This window comes from Zosterops lateralis (genome assembly GCF_965231275.1).
Source record: "Zosterops lateralis genome assembly, chromosome: 26".
Lineage (NCBI taxonomy): Eukaryota > Metazoa > Chordata > Aves > Passeriformes > Zosteropidae > Zosterops > Zosterops lateralis.
The window spans coordinates 5,501,345-5,522,882 of record NC_139786.1 but is presented as its reverse complement, the minus strand read 5'-3'; the positions used below and the strand labels follow the sequence as shown (position 1 = coordinate 5,522,882).

The 21,538-nt window shown below is 54.0% G+C and overlaps 1 protein-coding gene across 1 annotated transcript in view; it reads right to left on the bottom strand.

Moving 5' to 3' along the window:
• The window catches only part of PLXNA2 (plexin A2), a 156,489-nt gene that overhangs the window by 81,434 nt on the left and 53,517 nt on the right, over positions 1 to 21,538 (bottom strand). Inside the window, exon 4 of the mRNA XM_083878417.1 lies at positions 18,685 to 18,819. Coding sequence (XP_083734543.1) covers positions 18,685 to 18,819 — 135 coding nt within the window. The remainder of the gene's footprint in view (positions 1 to 18,684; positions 18,820 to 21,538) is intronic.

Sequence of the window (21,538 nt, the reverse complement as noted above, 5' to 3'; positions counted from 1 at the left end):
CCGGGGACATGACTTCATTTGCGGTGGCACCACAAGTGATGGCTCGGAGCCCTCCCGGCTCCCGGGGCCAGCCCCGCTGCTGCGGCTTGGAGCTGCCCCTGGGAAAGCGGAGCACCGACCACGGGCCTCCCGAGCTGGGAAACAAGAGCTGCGATGGTTTTCCGTAGCCAGACAAGGCCGGGTAAAGGGTTCGGCTTTGATCTTTACCTGCTTTTCCTTGGGCTGCCGTGTGGCTGGATGGGAGATGTGCAATCAAAGAGCAGCTCTGGGGCTGTGGAGCTGCTCTGACGGGAGGCAGGGCTGATCCAGGCTCAGAGCCTGCACACAACCCCCGGCCCTGCTGCATTGATGCTCCCAGGGCTGCACTGCCCAGGCACTTGTCCCTGCAAGCCACATCAGCTCCTGCTGTAAACAGTCGCTTTGACATCGGCTTCTCACTGTCCGGATCCAGCCCTCAGAACGGGGGCTTTTTGGGCAAATAATGCCATGAAACTATTTCTGTTCCATCAGAGCCCGAGGAACTTCTGCATACATTTCCATAAATATCACTGGCGTCAGTACAGCAACAGACCCAACAGACTGCGAGGGGGATCCTGCAGACTGCTGCTGAGCCTACCTACAGACCAGCTCCAGGAAAAGCTCTGGGCTTGGAGGGGATTGGAGAGGACAAAATTAACCAGCTCCTGCGGGAACTGGCAGCCCTGAGCTCCCGGTGAGGATGGAACAAGGAGGAACCATTGCTCCAGGAGGCTGAAAGTGGATGGCATCAAACAGACTGGCAGGGATCTGTCCATTGGGAATGGCAAAAACCAGGAGAGGAGCTGGTGGATCCACGACCTGCTCTGTCCTCTGCCTCTGGCAGGGGCCTGTAGCCCTGGTTCTGTGCCTGAGGTGTTTTGGTTTCCTGAAATTTTTTTTCCCAGGAAATTTTCTGCAAACAAGAGAGATGTTTTTGTAACTGTAACTTTGTTATTCATTCCTTTTCCTAGGAGGGACTTCTCCTTGCTGTCCCTCTGCTCTGACCAATGGGAGTGAAGAGGTTTGGCTTTGTTTCACCAATCCAATTGGTCTGTGTGAAATAGTATAAAAGGGAGACACATCCCAAAAATAAAGGAGTCATTTCAGCCTTCTGAAGTTTGGCGTCTGTATCATTGTGGTGTAAAACAGCATCTGGGGCCCACAAGGGTGGCTCTTTCTGCCACGTGACAGACATGAAACCATCACTCCTGGACCAAACTCAGTCCCTGGCACGATGTTTTTCAGCTGCAAACCTCCCACTGGGGCGAGTCTCCCTGGAAGAGGCTCTTCCCTGGCTTCAGCTGCCTTCCTGCTGGAAGCCAGCGCTGGAGCAGCTGCTCCAAGGGCATTTCTCCGCAGGGTGGCTGGCAAGGGACGGGGTTAATTGTCCCACTCCACGTGTGACCTCTCTTCCCCCTCTCCCAGAGCCCCTCATTAATTACCCAGCTGAAGGAAGAGGGGCAGCCTCGGGCCCTGCCAGCCCCCAGCCTGTGCTGATGGCATCGATCTGAGCCTTCACCCCGGGAGAGATCCCAGGGGAGCAGCTCCTCCCACCCCACCCAGCTAACCAGAGCCAAAACCTCGCTAAAAACACGAGCAGCAGCAGGGCCCTTCCTCCGAAAAGGAGAGCAGCTTTGTGGGGGCTGAACACAGAGCTCTGCTAATGAAATAGCCCGCGGTGGCTGTGTCCCTGCTGCCCCGGCTGCCTGACAATTGGCAAATGAACCTCGGTGCTTTATGTGCTCCCCCTCTTCATTCTTTGCTCATAAAACTGGCAGGAACAGGGCTGGGACGGAGCTGCTGGCGGCAGCTGTGTTTTCAGTATGAAAAATGAGCAGCACATGCACGGGAGGCAGCTGGAGCACAGCGAGGGACCCCGGGGTCCCTGGGGTTATTTCCCTCTCTCCAGAGGGGCCCTGAGCTTAACCCTTGCTTTCCTCTTTGCTGGAGCAAAGCAGCCCAAGCCACAGTCCCGGGTGACACCTGCCTGTCCCCAACACATGCTGTCCCTGTTCTGTGGTGCATTCCCAGAGTTTCTGGTGTGCCTGGAGATTTTCTGGAGATTAAAGAGGAGCTGCAGCCCCGCCAGGACAGGCACCGTGTGTGTACACAGCTCAGGGGAGCACAGCTGCTGCCAGCAGCAAGGAAACATTATCCCCAGTTTATGGGCACAGAGGGGCACAGCACAGGGGTGGCAGTGGCCAGAGCAGTGCCCCGTGTCCATCCTCAGGCTGCCCTTCCCCTGATGGGCTGAAGGGCCCAGCCTGGCACTTCTGGAGGTCACACAGGGCAAGGTGTGCCCCAAACCCCTGGCAGCACTCTGTGTCCCAGAGCCACCATCTCCTGTTACCTCTGAGGCAGGGCTGGAGCTGCCTTTGCCTCGTGCCTGGCAGGGAGCAGGAATGTTCTGCTGTCCCTACAGAACCCCCTGAGTGCCTGGTCACCTGCCAGCCCTGCACACAGGGGGACGTGGAGGTCACGTTTTGTTTGCCCTCCTTGCTGAGGAGCAAGCCCTGGCTGCGTCCTGCTGATGCCTTGGGGAGGCTGAGCTGGAACAGAGACTGGACAGAGCTAAGAGAACAAAGTAGAGATTTACTGAAAGGCCTCTAGGATACACCTTGGGCAGGACAAGAGCCTGGCCAGGGCTACACCCAAGGTGGACCCAAAATGGTCATAAAATGGGCACAAAATCATCACAAAAATGGATGGCCAGTTACAAGGTCTCACAATTTTCTGAGTTTTGGCCCATTCACATATTGAAGTTTAATTGTCCAATTACAGCTTCAGGTTATGAAGTTCCATCCTCCTTGCTCTCTCCCCTCAGCCCTCCACTGTCTATGCTTTTTTGGGCCTGAAACTTGTTCCTGTTTTCCTTAGTCTCAAGCTGGAAAAGGATTTGTTTTGTCTACCTACCCTGTGAAAAGAGCTGACTAACACTTAATATGAGGCTCAGTACTACACACCTTTTCAGATTCTGTGAAAAGAGTCTGAAAAACATGAAAACTAAAACTTACAGCATCATTTCCCCCCCCCCTTTCCTCCCCTGCCCACCCACCTCGCAAGGGCCCCACGTGTCCGAGTGGCGGCGGCGCGGCAGGGTGGGCACAGCCCCGCATCTGCCCGCTCCCAGCAGCCTCCCAGGCTGTGCTGCGCCTCAAAGCCGCCTTTGTTCCCAGCTCTGGCACGTCCGAGGGTGTCAGTGACACTGAAAAGCTTTGACTGGCCCTTTCTGTTTGTTTTCTTGGCACACGCAGGCATCGCTTCAATGGCGCGGCCTCGGCTGTGCCCCGCGCCTCGCGGGGTGTGACTGATGGGGACACTGAGCAGCAGCTCTGCCCAGAGGAGGGGATGGGCACCCACTGGTGCCATCCAGCCCCTCTGGCTCCTTCAGTGCCCATTTCCCTCTTTTGGCTGCTTTTCCAGCTCGGCATCCCACATCCCAGAGTGGGTGAGCTGTGCTGGGCACTGCCCGGGCTCCCCAGGGAATGGGCACGGCCCCGAGGCTGCCAGAGCTCCAGGAGGGTTTGGGATGCCCAGGGTGGGATTTTGGGGTGTCTGTGCAGGATTTGGACTGGATGATCCTTGTAGGTCCTTTCCATGAACCCTGGCTGGCAGAGCTGCATGGTTCATCCCTCAGAGCCCTCATCCTGTGGGATGCTGCCTTTCCAAGTGAGCTCTGTGGCAATGCTGGGGAGATTCAGCACAACCATCCCAGACCCTGCTCAAATCTTCTCCACAGCCAAAAAGGTCTGTTGCACAAGGGGCAGGAACACCAGCAGCCCTCAATTCCCCATTTCTGAACCATTCAGGGTCCTTCACATTGTTCAAGCACGGCAGAAACCTGGGAGGAACATCCCAGGCATGGCCGGTTCGTGTAATTTTATAGAGCCTTGAAAATCCAAAGCATTTGAGTGCCCTGAGTAGCTTTAAAGGTCCCAGAGTGGTGTCATTGCTGCTTCCACAGCCTGGCGAGGGCCCTGCTTGGTGTTTGCTCCAAGAACCCTCAGCTCTCCATGGCTTTTTAGCAGGGATTGCTCTCCAACTCCATCACGCTGTCCTTGCCAGTCAATTTTCTGCTACTCCATCACTTTCCCATTTGTATATCATTACATGCTGCTGTCAAAAATAATTTAGGAACCTGGCTGCCAGCAGGAGGAAGGAGCCCTCCTAAGCATGTCCCAAACTCTGGAGCTCTGAAGGAAAATGAGCTCCGAGCCCTTTTCCCCACAGAAGGAGCCCAGTGTCCCATGGCGGGTGTGGGACACGGGGTCTGTCACCACACAGGGACACCCCAGTGAGGACCACGGGAAACATCTCAGGAGACAACACGGCTGAGCTGCAGGGCCACAACAAACCCAGGGAGCACAAAAAACTGTCAACACACAAAGAGCTGTCAGAACACAAGATCTGATCATTCCAAGGAGATCCGCCCCACCACCCGTGCACACCAAAGCAGTTTGGGCTGAAGTTTAACACATTGTTTGCACTGGAGACTGGAAAGCTCATTGGGTTCTCCCAGTTTACTGCTCTGAGAAGGCATTTTGCCTTTCTCATGGGGAAGACAGAGCTGGGCTGGCCCTGCCCATGGTGACCTTGGGCATCTCACCCCATGATAAGGTGCCAGACTTGTCTCAGGGCTCAAGAGGAGCCCTGAAGGGATGGTTTAGGCTCCAAGAGCAGATTTAGACCAACAGGGGCATCCTGCTGCTCTCTCTCCATTCCCAGGCTGTGGAATTCCACTGGGCACTGCAGGCAGTGCAAGGGGAGCCTCATCAGCACTTTGGACAGGCAGGAAAAGGATCAGAGAATCCTGGAATAACCCTGAGCTGAAGGGACCCTCAAGGACCAATTCCAAACCCAAACAGACACTCCAAAATCCCACCCTGGGAACCCCTGGGAGCACTGTCCAAACATTCCTGGAGCTCTGGCAGCCTTGGGGCCGTGCCCATTCCCTGGGGAGCCTGGGCAGTGCCCAACACCCTCTGGGGGAAGAACCTTTCCCTAAATATCCAACCTAAACCCCCCTGACAGCCCCAGATCACACCCTTGTGAACTCTCCGGGCACCCACAAGGAGGAGCAGGCAGCCCCTCCTTTGGCAAAGCAGTTATTTGGGGGTTTGTGATGGATTTACTGGGGAGGCTTTTCCTCCTGCACAGGAGGTGTCAGAGCCCTCAAAGCCCCACAGACAGATCCAGCTGGGGTCACTGCAGCTCCCATTCCTCTGAGGCTTTTCTCCCTTCTCTTCCTCCCAAGGATTCCCTGGTTGTTGCAGGGTGAGCCAGGCTGGCTCTTCCCCACCACAGCACAGAGCTGCTGCTGCTGGTGCAACGCTTTAACTCATTTTCATACATTTATGCTGAGACTAAATATGTCCCTGCATATTTTGCTCCCAAGCCCAGCAATCAGTAGTGGAAATAATTCACTGTTGTCTGCTCTGATGTTGCCATCCCCTGCACACATCCAAGTGACAAAGACATCAGGCCCTCAAAGTCCGATTGAAGAATAATTGGAAATCCAAAGTGGCACTAAATGTTATTTTCTAAATAAAATGCATTCAATTACAGAACATGAGGCTGTCAAGCATTAAAAAAGATTAGTTAGAGGCAGAAAAGAAATATTGTTCAACCCTTCAGAGGCTTTGTTACACACACAGGATACCCCTGTGTTCTTTGGGACAGGCAGGGGGAAAGGGAAGGCAAAATTGTGGGAATATTTCCAGCAGCCTGTGCTGTCCCAGCTGGGCCTGGACACATCTGCATTGCTGGATTTGCATCTCAGTTGTTGGATAAATATAGAGGGAGATAGATATATGGATATATATAGATAAATAGAGGTGAGACAGGAAAGATGGGCAAGGAAAAAACAGATAAATGAAGAAAAAGCAGAGAGCAGAGCAATTCCTGCCTCAGTGCCTGTAGGGGAAAGATGGCCCAGGACAAGGATGGGCTGGGACAGGAGGGATCATGGATCTCTGCAGGGATGGGGATGGCAGCCAGCCCCGGGTGTCCAAATCACCCCAAACCTGCAGAGAAGGGACAAATCTGGGCACAAATCCAGCAGCTGGAGCCCGGGGCTGTGTCTCTGCTTTGTCTCTGTGTTAATAAACCCAAATATTGCAGCAGCTGCGCTCAGAACTGGCCGTAGAGCACAAAGACAATCGTATTTCACCTGGTAGGAGCTGCTAAATTCACACTTGGAGCAATAAAGGCGCAGCCAAACAAACATGACCCCGAGTGGGATCCGTGGCTGTGGCAGGCACATCCCCAGCCTGCACAAACAGCCCCAGATGAGGAGCATTTCCCTCAGATCCCTCCTTTCAACATCTTTCCTTAACAGCTCTGGCCCCTGGAATTAATACCCAGAGCCCAGCGGGCTGCAGGGGGAGGCAGAATAATTTACATGGCTGCTCTCCCTTCCTGCACGAGGATTAAAGGCCAGGTGAGGTTTCTTTGTGTGGCAGTTTTTATTTTGGTTTTGGCTTTTTAATTTTTTTTTTTTTAAGATAAGATAATTCTCACCTGAAATGATTGAGGTGCAGATGCACCAAAGGCTGCCCTGGGGCTGCTCCCCCAGTCCAACACTCCCCTGTGCTGGGGGAGAGGGCAGAGCAGCCCACACACAACTAGAGATGGATTTATTCCAGCCTCTGCTGCAAGGCTGAGGGCTGGGAAGCCAAATCCCTCTCTCCCAGGGTTTCATTAGCTGGGAATGGCTTTCTAACGAGATTTACACAGCCCTAGCCTGGAGCCTACACGTCCTGCTCTGCACCCAGAGACAATAACAGGGGAGCTCAGGGGGAGCCTCCTGTCCCTCATCCCTCAGTGCTGTGACACTGCTGCCACAGGGAGCACAAAACCCACACCAAACCCTGCTGCTGGAATTCCGGAGACTGAGAATTTGGGGGTTTAGTATATAGTGATACATGTGAAGCAATATGGAGGAGTTGGGGCATTGTCTGGGTCTTTCTTTTTCACATTCTTCCTTCTTCATGGGTTTGAAGGCTCAAACCTTTTTGGGTGGGATCTGGCTGTTCTGGATGCCCCCAAAAAAGCCTAAACCCAGCCCCCAATCCCCTGCTGCTGCCTCTCAGGGAGATTTCTCCTACAAATCCAACACTTCCTCCAGCCTCCTGCTTGGACGAGGTGCCAGGGCCGGGCTGGATCCCGGGCCACCAGCCTGGACCACGGCAAAGACCTAAAATGGAAAAATCCAGCTTGTTTTTGACTAACTGGAGCCTGCCCTCTCCTCTCTGCAGGCACGGGAATGCTGTTTCTGGCACAGCTTCTCCAAATAAAAGTGTGGTCAGCTCTTTTTTGGATGGGTTTTGAGCAAATTGTTTTTGTGGGCAGCGCTGTCTGCTCGCTCACACCGAGGCCCAGCCACACAGGGAGGAGATGTTTGTTAAACCCCCTCCTTCCCCTGGCTCCTCCACAAAGAAAATACAAATAAAAATACTTAAATCCAGTTCTTAGTGAGGTATTAATAGCACCCAAGGCACTGACACTTAAAGGGATGGGGAAAAGCCCAAAACAACTGCAGGAGGCAAAGGGAACATGGTGCCTGATCCCCAGTGCTGAGTGCTGTCCTTATCCAGCAGACTGGGGAGGAATTGCTCCCCACAGCTCCCTCAGCTCCAGAGACTGCCCAACCAACCAATCCCTGCCCAAATCCTGCCAAAATCCCTGGGGATTTTGGCCACTTTGGTTTTGATGTGGCTCTGGAAGCCACGGCACCGAGCAGGGTCAATAAGGGTCGTCACCAACAAAGCAAAAGGCACATCCCTGCCTCTGAGAGTGTTATAGTCAGGGAATCCTGGAATGGTTTGGTATGGAAGGGACCTTAAAGCTCATCTCATTCCTCCCTCCGCCAGCCCCAACTTCTCCAGCACCTCCACCCACCTCAGCAGCTGAGAGACCCTCAGTGCCTGGGGCTCCTTTTTATCCCCTTCCCTATTCAAACCTCCCTGGTCCTCTACTGCTGGAATGGGATTCCTAGAGGGTCTTTTAATTCAATGATTTGAATTAAAATAATTGGCACCTCGACACTCCAGCTGCAGGTCCTGCAGCCCCCACACAGCTCCTGCTCTGCTCTCAGCCTCTGTTTGAAAGGGAACACGAGCACAGATCAAACAGCCAGAAGGGCAGGGAGCAGATAAATATGTGCTGCAAGAGGAACTGGAGAGACACGCTCTGAAGTGGAGCCAGGGAGGAGGGGAGGAGGCAATGTGTCACTGCTGCTGGTGGCACCACCTCAGCAGGGTGCTTGTGGCTTAAAACACCCCCAAACCCATCCCAGACTCACTGCAATGTGAGAAACAGCTCTCTGAAATCTTCCTCCTCCTCCTCCCTGACCTCCACAGCCACCCTGACCTCAGCAAGGCACATTTGGAGCAGGATTTTGCTCCATCTGAAGGCCAGATAAAGCAGAGTTCCCGTGCAGCTTCCAGCACTGTCCAGAGCACCTGTGCCAACCCCTGTGCAGCTGAGCAGCCTCTGGGCTGCAGGCAGCGACTGCAGGGACAATCCCCCTCCCAAACACAGCCTTTCCTGCCTCCTGAGAGGAGCAAACCTGCTGGGTGAGCCCTGGGTGCAGTTTTAAGCCCCAAATTTTGCAGCTGGAATGAGGGATGCTGCTCTGTGCTGGGGAAGGGGCAGAGCCATGGGGATGCTCTGTGAGATTGGAGCTCCAAGGCAGGAACAGCAAAATTTGCCTTGAGCTTGGCTTATTTTTGCCATCAAACCCACAAGTTTGGCCCTTCCAGAGTTCAAGGAGGTTTGGAGGAAAGCGAGGAAGTTCCCAGGGTGGGGAGAAGAAGAGCCCAGAGTCTATAAATATCCCCAGGTGTCGCCTGGCAGCAGCAGCAGCTCACACGAAAACTCCTGTGCACCTGCAGGGCTGCCAGGACGGATCAGCCAAGGCTGCAAAAACGCCCCTGGCTACGGCCACTTCCAGCTGCTCTGCAGGGAGGGAAGGAGCTCCCAGAGCTGCCCAGCACCCAGCCCTGGTGCCCAGCACACCTGTGTGCCCTGCCAGGAGCCTCCCCCTCGGGGACAGGCACTGGGGTGGTCACTGCAGCTTCCAAGGGGATGTTGGGGATGGGAATCAAATTTTCATGGACGTTTCTCCATTCTAAATGTTCACTCCTGGGTGTCCACAGGAATTGTTGCAGTTGGGAAGGTGATGGCCAGGTTGATGGGGTCTTTATGGACAATCTGGCCCTGCAAACCACCCCCAGTGCCCTCTGTTCCCTCACTCTCCTCGTCGGAGCACAGACCTGGACAGCAGGGATGGCCCTTGGCTGTGGGACTGAGGGGGTTGGGCTTTCCCAGGTTTCCTGTGTGAATCAGGACAGCTCAGGCAGCATCTCTACGCTTCAATCCTGATCTAAAAAGTGATGTTGCTGCTCCATCTCGTAGAGAGGATAAATCTGGGAGTGGAGAGAAAAATGTTCACAGGCTGGGTGGGGGGTTTGCTGCAGAGGAACACTAGAAAAGGCAGAGGGAGAGTAAAGAGGGAAAACAACAATCCCCCTGTGCGAGCAGCACGCTCCAAGCTTGATTACAAGAAAAATAATTTCTTTAACACCCACACAGAAATGTGCAGGCCGGGATTTGCTGCTCCCCCTCTCTGTCTGGCCCCCAGCACTGTGGGCAGGGCCAGTCCCGAGCAGGGCCTGGGCAGGGCTGGGGCAGCCCCCGGTGCAGGGGGGGCAGGCAGTGTTTAGTCTGCCAGGCACATTCCTGCTCGCTGCTCAAATAAATACAGGATTATTGATGGAGCTCCTTCCCCTCCCCAGCATCAGCCAGAAATGTCACAGTTCTGCAGTGGCTCCCTGGAACAGCCCAGGGATGGGGCTGGAGGGACCCTGGGGGTGGAGGGACACCCGAGGCTGGGGAGTTTCTTGTTCAGAAAGGCAGGAGCTGCACCAGGTTTAGTCCTCAGGGTTTCTATTTAAGATGCTGAATGTGCCCTCCAGGAACATCCCAGAGAAATCCATGTACCTCCCTCCACATCCATACTCTGAAAAATACCAACTTTTTTTGCCACAGCAAAGTTATAATGGGAAATATTTGTCCAGAGGAGGAGGAGGGAGAGCAAGAGCAAACCTCACAAAAATTTGGATTTTTTTCTGCCTTACAACCAGCCTTAATTTTATATTTAGTCCCAGCTTGCAAGACCATTCCAGCCACTTTCCCTGGGGCACATCCATCCTTTCCAAGCTATCTGGAACCTGCAGAAGCTTGAGTCAAGTTCCACCTCACCTGGGGGAATTTTTCAGAACTTTCGGGGAAAAGGAGAAAAAGGCAAAAGATGCTCAGGATTTAAGAGTCAGGGTGGATTTGAACTCTCTTAAATCCTTCTGCCCCTTTGAGCCTCAGCTTCAGGCCAAGCAGGAACTGGAAGCCTGGAGGGGTCAGTGCTGGGGGCGCTCCCAGCTGCTCCCACAGCCACCAGAAAAGTGCCACATTGTCCCAGGCTCTGGAGGAGAGCAGGCCAAGCCTGACCCAAGGGCAGCTCTGCAGGACAGAGCTTGGACGTGGCGGAGTCACAGACCCAGGAATGGTTTGGGTGGGAAATGATCTTAAACCCCTTCCACTGTCCCAGGGTGCTCCAAACCCTGTCCAGCCTGGCCTGGGAGACTTCCAGGGATGGGGCAGCACCTCCAGGGATGAGGCAGTTTCCTCACAGGGAAAAGATCCAGCAGGACAAGCTCCTGCACGTTGTCTGCACAAAGCCCACAATAATAAAGTGATACTCCACACCGCAGCCCTTTTTCCATTTCACCCTTCACTGGATCATTTTATGCATCTATTCCCGTTGCTAATTCAAACTAATTAAAGTATAAAATAGAATAATTTGTGCCATTTCAGAGCTCCCTTCAGCATATTGTGAGTTATGTTTCCTTTCTGCTGGAGCCCGACGTGAGCAATTCCCGTCCTCGCCGCCTCAGCACCCGCCAGACTCCTCTGCTGGGGAGACAAACTACTCCAGGAGATCAGGAACGGGGACAGAAGGGAAGAGGAATCCAAATTTGCTTTTAAATTTCAGAGGTGAGCACTGAGTGTGAGATTTCAAATCTCTCCTTGAAGCCCTTTTCCCTCCTGGGAACGCAGCTCTCTCCTTTTACTGTTGGTGAGGAAGACCTGCGTCTGTCTGTCTGTCCATCCAGACTGGAAATCCGGCAGCATTCCAAACCCAGCATCACCCACAGAGCTGGATGAGGCTCTGGACAGCCTGGGATGGTGGAAGGTATCGCTGTCCATGGCAAGGGGTGGAAGTGGATGAGCTTTAAGGTCCTTTCCAACCCAAAAAAATTGTGATCCATGAGTTCAGCTCTTTCAGGATGGAGGAGTGGTGGCATCAAATCTGGAGGGACACCAGACCTGTCCCCAGCTCCTGAAGATATCACAGGTCCCTTCCTAAACCCCAGAGCACCGGGGAGCTGAGGCTCTGTCCCTGGGAATGTGCACGTAAGGGAAATTCTAGAAATACCTCAGGGCTGTGGTGGCTGGCCTGGAAATGGAACAATGGCTCTGTGCAGAGGGGGACTTGGAAAGGGAAGCGAACGCCGAAGCAAACACATGGGAACCCTGTGGCTGCGACTGGCAGGGGAAGAAACAGCCCTAATACAAAGCAAAAAAACCAAAGCAAAACAAACAAACTGCAGGCAAAGGCAGCCAGCACTTGAAAGGAACAACCACACGAGCAATGTCTGGGATATAACTCATCCAGGAAAAACAAACCCACTGACCCCGAGCTCACACCGTTTTTTTTCCCCGGACCATTTCTTTTCCCCGGAAAGTTCATCCCTCAAGGATTCCTTTACCTCAAAGGCTCCTGCCCTGAGCTGCCCACATTTATTTTGTGTCTGGACAGAGCTGGCAGGCCGTGGGGAGGCTCTGGGAGCAGCCTGGCCACCAGCACGGGAGCCCCAGCAGGGCCAGGGCTCTGCAGGGCTGACAAATGTGCCGGCAGCAGGAGGGCAGAGAGGCCGCCAGGTTGGCCCACCTGGCCGGGCTGTGAGTTTGGGTTTTTTTGGTCAAATTGATGTTAATTAACACATCCTCCTCGTCAGGGAGGTATTGTTAATGAGATCAGACAAGTTTTTTAGCGGGATTTCTTAATTATTCCTAATTGACTGCGGGGAGGGAAGGGGAAAGGGGAGGAGTGGAGTCAGGAAATTTGGGGAGGAGGAGCAGATGGGGTGGGAGAGGAGCTGTGCAAACGCCCCACGGGCACTGCCCTTCCTCCAGGGCATCCCGTCCCCATCCCGAGCTCCCTCTGCCCCGGCCGATGGGCACAGGATGAGCAGGTGGAGGAGCCCACGGGAGGCAGGATTTTGGACACCTCTGGTGGGATTCAGCCGAGCCCTTTTCCCTGTGCCAGTGTTCAGAGCTGGCTGAGATTATGTCCAGCTAACTGGCTGTTCAACTAGCAGATAATGTAGTTAAAAATTTAATCAGTTCATTTTTTTTCCCTCTTGATGACTCCAGACCCTTTTATCCACATCTCTTGCATTTTTTATCATGTTTTCTCAGTTCTTTTCAGGACACCATCAGTATTTACAGCTCTGCTGCTCCAGGACTGATGGGCTCCCCTGTTTCTCTCAGCCCTCACTCCAATCCCAGCCTCTTCTAAATCATCTGGGCAGCTCCAGTCTGCTTCTCCCTCCCTCAGCATCCAGAAAGTTCAGCCCAAAGCAAAGCTCTTTTCACAGGACTGAAACCTCCCGGGGTCACAGGACAGGGGAATACACAACAAATTATCCCCGGAGAGCTGCAGCTCCTGGCACAGGGGCACTTGCAAAGCAAATATTTCACTGCTCCCAGAGCAGACTAAAAGACAATTTCTTTACCTAAAGCCACAGTGATGGATGTGCAGAGGGAGGGGGGGGGATTCAGTCGGTGGAAAAGTAACAGGTCTGGGAATAAAAAAGGAGCAGCTGTGGCTGCCCCATCCCTGGAGGGTTCAAAGCCAGGTTGGATGGGGCTTGGAGCAGCCTGGGGTGGAATGAGATGAGTTTTGGGGTCCTTCCCATCCCAAACCAGTCTGTGGTTCTCTGATTCTACCAAAGAACACAAAACTGTGCTCTCCAAAGCCAAGGCTCTTCCATGACAGGCACATCCAGCACTCCCTGGAGCAGCAGAGGATCCCTCAGAGCTCTGCTGGGTTACCTGGTGTTCACTGGGTGATTCTGGGCTCTTATCTCTGCCTGGGGAATGCTGAGGTTCCCAGCCAGAGCAGGTGATGCCTTCAGTGTTGGCTTTCATGTATTTCAGGTTCTGTGCTGCCCAGGGGTGCAGCCCTGAGCTCACAGTCAGTGTCACTCAGCTCTGCACAGAGCAGGGACACAAAACAAACCCTTTTCCTGCTGCACACCAAGGACAACTTTCAGCCCAAAAGCACAAACAAGGGTGGCTGAAGGGGGGAACAAGAAGGATGGGACCTCATCACCTGGAGCTGGAATTGGACAATTAAACCCCAAGATGCAAATGGACCAAAACTTATAAAAACGCAAGACCTTGTGACTGTTTGTCCATTTTGTGTCCATTTTGTGCCAATTTTAGGTCCACCTTGGGTGTAGCCCTGGCCAGGCTCTTGTCCTGCCCAAGGTGTATCCTAAAGGCCTTTAAATAAATCTCTACTTTAGTCTCTTTGCTCTGCCCAGTCTCTGTTCCAGCTCAGCCTGCCCAAGGCAGCACCGGAGGCTGCTGTGTTACATTCCCATAAAATCAGAGGGAAATCATTTCCCCCAGCCATTGATGGCTGAATGAACCACGGGGTGACCCCGGCTGGGCTGCGAGCAGCAGCACTCCCAGGCCAATGAAAGGTGCAGGAATTGTGGAGGATGTTTCTGGAAGGTGAATTTTGCATTTTCAGCACCCTGGGCAGGGGCAGGTGCCTGGTGAGGGAGGTGCTGTTTTTCCCCTCAGCACCTCACCTGGGGCTTTTACAAATAATGGAGGGGTCGTGAGCTGGGAAAAGAGTGGGAGGGAAAAAGGAAGGGAAAGAAATATATATATCTCAGTTGTTTTCAGGCAGGGAAGAGGGAATGAGGGCAGAGAACCTGCTCAGCTCCTGTGCCCCTCAGTTCACCTGCCAGGAGCTCCTGGTGCCAGGGTGGGAAGGGCCCTCCTGGGATGTTTTCCTCACCACTGACACAAGGATATTCCTCCCAGCCAGCATTTCCTGCGAGCATTTCCATCCTGCTGATTGAAATTCCACGTTTGCAGCCCTTGATTAGGTGGTGAAATCTTTTGGAGCCGGCAGTTCCCTGCCCCGGGTTTGATTGAGCTCCTCTCACTCCTCTGGCTTAAAAATAGCCAAATTCGTTCATCTGTCGAGAGCTGTGAAAATCTTTGGCCCTGGTTTTGCTGATGCTTATATAATGTTCGGGCTGCAGTGTGCCCACCCTGGGCTGGGCTGGGCTGGGCCGGGCTGGGCTGGGCTGGGATGGGATGGGATGGATGGGATGGGATGGGATGGATGGGATGGGATGGGATGGGATGGGATGGGATGGGATGGGATGGGATGGGATGGGATGGGATGGGATGGGATGGGATGGGATGGGATGGGCTGCACTGGGCCGGGCTGGGCTGGGCTGGGTTGTGCTGGGCTGGGCTGGGCCGAGCTGGGCTGGGCCGGGCTGAGCTGGGCCGGGCTGGGCTGGGCCGGGCCGGGCTGAGCTGTGCCTTGGTTCCCCCCAGCCAGCCCAGCCCTGTCCTGGGGAGCACAGAGGGCTCCTGCAGCCCCGGGGCCATCAAATCTCTCAGATCCTGCAGGACTGATGGAATTGAAGCTTTCAGGCTTTGGAACAATCCCAGCTGACACCCCGACAGTGAATGCTCCAGGACTGGATTGCAGAGCCACTTCTCCTCAGCATCATCAGCGCTGCCCCTGCCTCAGCCCTTCCCTCTGGGGGGAGGAAAGCAGAGCAGATTTTCTGCAGTGCAGGGCTCGGTGCTGTGGGCTCTGTGACAGGCTCAGAGACAAAGTGGGAACTTTTCAATCAGGGGCCTGTGGTGGCCCCACATTTGTTGTGCATTGCCATTAACCCTTCCCCTGCTGTTTGCTGTGGGTGCACTCCCACAGCTCACTCGTGGGCAGTGAAGCAGCAACGTGACCAATTCCACTAAAATGTTTTAATTTTTGTGGGGTTTTGGTTTTTTTTTTTTTTTTTTCCTGATAGAAACTGTTAATTGATTTTGTCTGTGAGAAATGACCCAGCTCACGCTGGGCAGTGGCTGAGAAGAGCCGTGGTCCCTTCACTGTGGCCGTGCTGATCCCCCAACACTGACCCACCAGAGAACCCATGGCAGATTTGGGGACAGGATGCAAAACTTGGGATTTTGGGGAGAGTAACTCTGCCAGCACCTTCCAGACCCACTGCTATTCCCACCCTGGAACCCCATAGAGGTCCTGCAATGCCACCCATCTCCTTCTGCATCAACTCCATCAACTCCATCTCCATCTCCATCATTGCCATAAACTCCATCTCCATATCCATCATCTCCATCTCCATAAACTCCTTCTCCATAAACTCCAGCTCCATCTCCATATCCATCGTCTCCATCTCCATAAACTCCAGCTCCATAAACTTCCTCTCTCCATAAACTCCATCTCTGTCATCTCCATAATCTCCATAATCCCCATCCCCATCCAGCTCTCCCCGAGCCTTGCTCAGCCTGTGTGCAGAAATGGGCTTGCTTTGCTCCACCAACACTGAGAAATGAATTCCTGCCTTAAATAGGGTCAGAACCACTTCTCTTTTCCCCTCTGAGTGTTTCAAACGAGGTGCTGTGGAAGGGAACCTGAAGGAGCTCCTAACAACCACCCTTAAAGTGAGTGGTTCAAGGGCTCGGAGCGCCTGGAAGCAAAGTTTCTTTATTCCTCTCTCCCCCAGATTGGGCTGTGCAACTGTTGCTTCTGTGCTTTGTGGGAGTGAAATCAAATGTCAAATATTCTGCTTTGGAAGGAGTTGGCAGCCAGACATGAAAGGCTCAGGGAGAGCTCAAAAAAAAAAAAAAAAAAAAAAAAAAAAAAAAAAGAGAGGGAAAAAAACTGGAGCAAAGCACAGACAGGGCTGGGACAGGAGCCAGGGGAGCAGGGAAGGGCTGTGCCTACAACCACAGCTCCAGATCTGAGCAGGGAGAGTCTCTTTTCCCTGCAGCTCAGCACAGAGCTGGTCCTGGCTGCTGCCTGCACAGAAGGGAGGTGGGCTCTGTGCCCAGCAGCTCCAGCCTTGGTGGGAATTATCCCCACAGCCCTGTTCCCTCAGCACAGCCCCAGAGCTGCACCCCAATCCCATCCCAGCGCTGTCCCCAAGCCCAGAGCAGCTCAGGAGGTGCCACCAGCTCTGCTGGGCAGCACCGTCCTCAGCCCAACCCCACAGAACCCCAGCCCATTTCTGGGGAGCTGTTTTGACACAGGCACTGGCCTGTTTCTGTCTCAGCAGATATTCAAATCTCCTGCTCTGGACAATCCTCCCCCACGTGAACATGCAGCACATCCCTGCTAGCAACAGCTGCTGTCTGTGGCATTTTGCTGTGGCAGAATTTCGGTTTGTTCTCAATTTCCAGCCTTCAGAGGCCTTTTTTTTTGGTATATATATATTTTTTTTTTGCTGTATATTCTCAGTCCTTCTGAGGACACCTCCCACCATTTCCAGCCTCAGCACCACAGAGCTGCTGGACCTCTCTCCTCCTCCTCCTCCTGGTGCTGACCCCTTTTCAATCATCAGCCTCCTTCATAGAGAACCCAGGGAAAAAAATAAATTCTTGGCTGCACTTTGCTGAACTATCACATCGCCAGGATGGGGGCACTGGGGTCACAGGAGCTGACAAGATCCACATGTGGGATTTTGGGACCCAGAGCACACGTTGCTGCAAGGGCAAAAGGCAAATCCTGTGGCAAATCCTGCAAGGAGGGAGAGGCAACAGCCCCCAGCTCCTGGAGGCTCCCCAAGGCAGAGCTGAAAATGGAATTAATGTTCCAGGAATATTCTATTATTTGCTAATTCTCTTCACATCTTTTTGTTTCACAATTAAGCAAATTAGCGCTTTGATGAATATTAAGACACTCTTGCCTCATAAAAGATGAGTTAGAGGCATTCCCCCTGGACTTTGCTCCTAATGAAAACAGTTCCTCAACTGTTTGAGATCCACACTGGGTCGTTTCCTGCCTGGTGGGAGCACGGGCAGCTCCTGCACAAAGTGACCAAGCATTAACATCTGAATAAAATAATTCAATTTCAAAGTTTTGCACGGATCCTCATTATTGCCATCTAATCCCAGCCCAAGCTGCGATGGGATCTGAAATCTGTGGCTGCTCATGCAAGTGTCTATCCCCGAGTGGCTCTAACAAGCACAAAATGCCTTCCTCAGCCTCAGGGATTCACTCACTGCAGCCTTTTAGCAGGGAGAAGGCTTTGCCCTCTTCTAAAACATTTCTTCCCTGCTTTTTAAATGACTTTATAACCAAGGAAAGGATTTCCCTTTTTATTTCTTTTTTATTTTTTTTCTTGCTGTAGGTCAGAAAAAAACATTTCTGCTGGCTCTGGGAGGAGCTGGGAGCTCCCAGTGCAGGGAGAGCTGCTCTCTGCCTCCATCAGAACGTCCCTGACCACACCAACACCTCCCTGCAGCATCTCAGAGCAGCTGGGAGGGAGGACAGGTGGAAAGCTGTGGGTGACCCCACACAGAACAATTTAACAGCACCCAGACCCTCCAGGTGCAGCCCCTCTCCCATCCCCAGCACCCACAGGACACCAGCCCCGTGAACCTGAATCCCTCAGTGGTGAGGAACAGGCAGGAAAACGCTCAGCAGAGCCAGAGAGCCCGGAAATCTCAGTGCTGGGGGCTCCGTGGGGTTCTGTGCCTCAGACAAGAACAGAAGGGCCCAGATTATTGCCATCATTCTGCCTCCCGTGGGCTGCCAGCCATCAATTCCCATCATAATCACTTGGGTTGTGCTTTTTTTGGGGGGTGGGCAGCACCCCGGGGCAGGAGCAGAGCTGGCAGAGGTTTAATGGGGCTTGGTCCCCCCTCTGTGCAGCAGCAGCACTCGCTGGCAACCCCTTCAAACCTGCTGGTAAATGACTAAACAAACAAAGAAATACAGAGAGAAATAAAGGCACCATCAGTTCAGCCGTTTCAGGAGGAATTTGTGCACAGAAAGGGCGGCCAGGCCTCGGCAGGGGCTGCCCAGGGAGGTTTGGGCTGCCCATCCCTGCAGGTGCCCAGGGAAGGATGGACGTAGCACTCGGGGCTCTGGGGACGAGGTGGGGATTGGGCATGGGATGGAATCGATGGTCCTGGAGGGATTTTCAGTGATGGAATCGATGGTCCTGGAGGGATTCTCCAGCCTCAGGGGATCTGGGATTCTGTGCTCAAGGCTCCCCCCAGACAAAGCCTTGCAGACCCTCAGCCTGCACCAGCAGCAGCCCTGGAGTCCCTGTAGCTCAGGACTGAGGCAGGAACAGCTCAAAGCCCCAAACCAGCTCAGTTCCCATCACTTCCAGAAGCAAACACGTACAACTCTCCCTCAAGCACTGACGCCAATCTCTGCTCAGGGGCAGAAAACCCCGAGCTCCTCCTGGTGCTCCCAACTCCTGCCCCCAGCACTGCAGGGCTGACCATTCCCGAGGGAATGGAGCGGACACTCACCTGGCGCTCTGCCATCACGTACAGGTACTTGTGGTCGATGGAGAAGGCCATGTCCCGCAGCACTGGGCTCCCGTCCTTGAACACCGGCACCACCTCGTACTGGATCCCGCCCTGGGGAGGGCCGTCCGCCCGGATCTGCAGGGAGAAAACAACGCCTCAGAGGGGGCCCACAGCAGCCAAATTCCACCCTCATTCCCGGGGTGGTGGGGCCAGGGGAGGAGGAGGGCAAGGTGGGAAAAGGAATTAATTCAAAAATCTCAGCTCTGAGCTGGAGACAGTGTGTGGCAAGAGGGGCTGGAGCAAAGGTTTTGTCTCCAGAACTTTTGCTGTTCCTGTGATTTTGCCAGTCCAGGAGAAAAAAAGAGAGAGTTTTGTGGTTGCAAAGTGAGCACAGAGACCGCCATGAGCTATGATTGACCATCCAGGGGGAAGGAAAATCGTAAACTTTTAAGATTCTCTCTAAAATAAGCCTGAAAGGAGACCACAAAACTCTACAGCCAACAGCAAAGCCAAGATACTGCAGAGGTGTTTTTTTTTAATTCTCTAGACACCTATAGAATGACACTTGGACAATCTCCATCACCTCTTCCTGCCACAGAATCCTCCTGGAGCATCATCCCTGCTGAAAACCTGGAGATCACAGAATCACAGAATCACAGAATGTGTAGGTTGGAAGAGACCTTCAAGATCATCGAGTCCAACCCAGCCCCAACACCTCAACTAAACCCTGGCCCTGAGTGCCACACCCAGGGATGGTGACTGCACCATCTCCCCAGGGAGACTATTCCAGCACTTTATCACCCTTTCTGTAAAAAACTTTTTCCAGATATCCAGCCTGTATTTCCCTTGGCTCAGCCTGAGGCTGTGTCCTCTGGTTCTGTCAGTGCTGCTGGAGAAAGAGACCAACCCCACCTGAGCACAGCCACCCTTCAGGGAGTTGTAGAGAGTGATGAGGTCACCCCTGAGTCTCCTTTTCTCCAGGATAAACACCCCCAGCTCCCTCAGTCGTTCCTCACAGGGTTTGTGTTCCCAGCCCCTCACCAGCCTCTGGCCTCCTCTGGACGTGCTCAAGTGTCTCAATGTCCTTCCTAAACTGAGGGGCCAGAGCTGGACACAGCACTCAATGTCCACCCTAAACTGGACACAGCACTCAATGTCCACCCTAAACTGGACACAGCACTCAATGTCCATCCTAAACTGAGATCCCAGAGCTGGACACAGCACCCGGGGTGTGCCCTCCCCAGTGCTGAGATGCTGCTGTCACTTTCCTGCCCGCAGGATTCAGCCAGGCAAAGCCAGCCCAGCCCGTTGTGCTGAGCGAGCAGAGCTCTGACACACACACACAGCACCACACGGTCCGTTCCCTTCGGGCTCCGAGCATCCCTCCATCCCTCCCAAACAACTCCGTGCTCCCGCAGGAAAACCCGCGCGGGCTGTGACACAGCCCAGCCCTGCCAGCAGCCGCTGCTGTTGAGGAAACGCCTTCGCTTCCCAAAGTTAATAATTGATGGCCTCGGGGGCTGCGCGAGGGGAAGGGAGGAGGATAAACAAACTCTTTACATTGTCTTTCCCACCAGGATTTGCATATTTGGAGAGCCCTGGATGGAAACGCGGCGTGTGCGGGGCGGGGAGAGCCAAGGGCTGTCAGCGACAGCGCTGCGGGCCGGGGAGCCGGGAATTGCCGGGAATAGCCGGGAATGTGCTGGGATGCGCTGGGATGTACCAGGGATGTGCCGGGAATTGCCAGGAACGTGCTGGGATGTGCCGGGAGTGTGCCGGGAATTGCTGGGAATGTGCTGGGATGTGGCAGGGATGTGCTGGGATGTGCCGGGATGTGCTGGGATGTGCCAGGAATGTGCCAGGAATTGCCGGGATGTGCCGGGGATGTGGCGGGCTGTGCCCGGAATGTGCTGGGATGTGCCGGGTATTGCCGGGATGCTCCTGCTGCCCATCCAGGAGAGGGAAGAGCCCCTGGGAGAAGCTCCTGTCCCGGGGATTCCGTGTGTGTGCTCCGGCCTCACCCCAGCCCTTTGTGCTGCCCCAGCGCTTTGTGCGGCCCCATCATTCCCTACCCGGCCGGTCATGGAGCCAAAGGCAGGAAAACCCGGAGCCCAAACCTCGGGAGGAGGCAGAGTGGAGCACACAAAGGGCTCTTTTCTCTGGTGCGTGTCCCCAGCAGGTAAGAGAGCAGGTTGCTAAGCATCCCATGATTTAGCCGAGGAATGAGCCACCCCAGCTGGAAACACCAGGAGATCTCCACACCCCAAAGGGCAGAGACGCTCCCCTGCCCCTCCTCCGGATAAATCCTCCCCTGGGATGGAGCCCCGGAGCCTCCAGCCACGCACAGACACGTTGGGTACACACAGACACGTTCATTTGCTGGAGTTTCATTCTCCCTTTCCTCCTGAGCCTTCAGTGCTATAAAAGAACTCCAGGTGGGGTTGTGAGGGGTCTGTTGAACACCCACAGGAGCCTCTGGCAGGATTAAGCTGCCAGCCCAAACCCTGAATTTTCAGAAAGCAAAATCCCCCCTAAAAAGGCAGAAGGTCAAATCCTGCTTTAATTCCACCTGTGAGAATTAGGATCATCACAGTTCCCCTGAAATACCGAGAATTAGAGGCAGATTCGCAGCAGTGTGAGCCCAGTGGGTGCTGCCAGCTGAGTCACCCACGGAGCCACCGGCCTGCAGCAGGGGACAGAGGGACAAAGATCTCCTGAGGAGCAAAGGCAGGAGCGTGGGGCTGTCAGGGATCCAGCACCATGAAAACGTCTGATTAATGGGCAGACTGGAATGGAAGCGCCGGACATGAAGGATCAGCAGCCTTTGTGAAAAACAACTGTTTTCCAGAGTTCC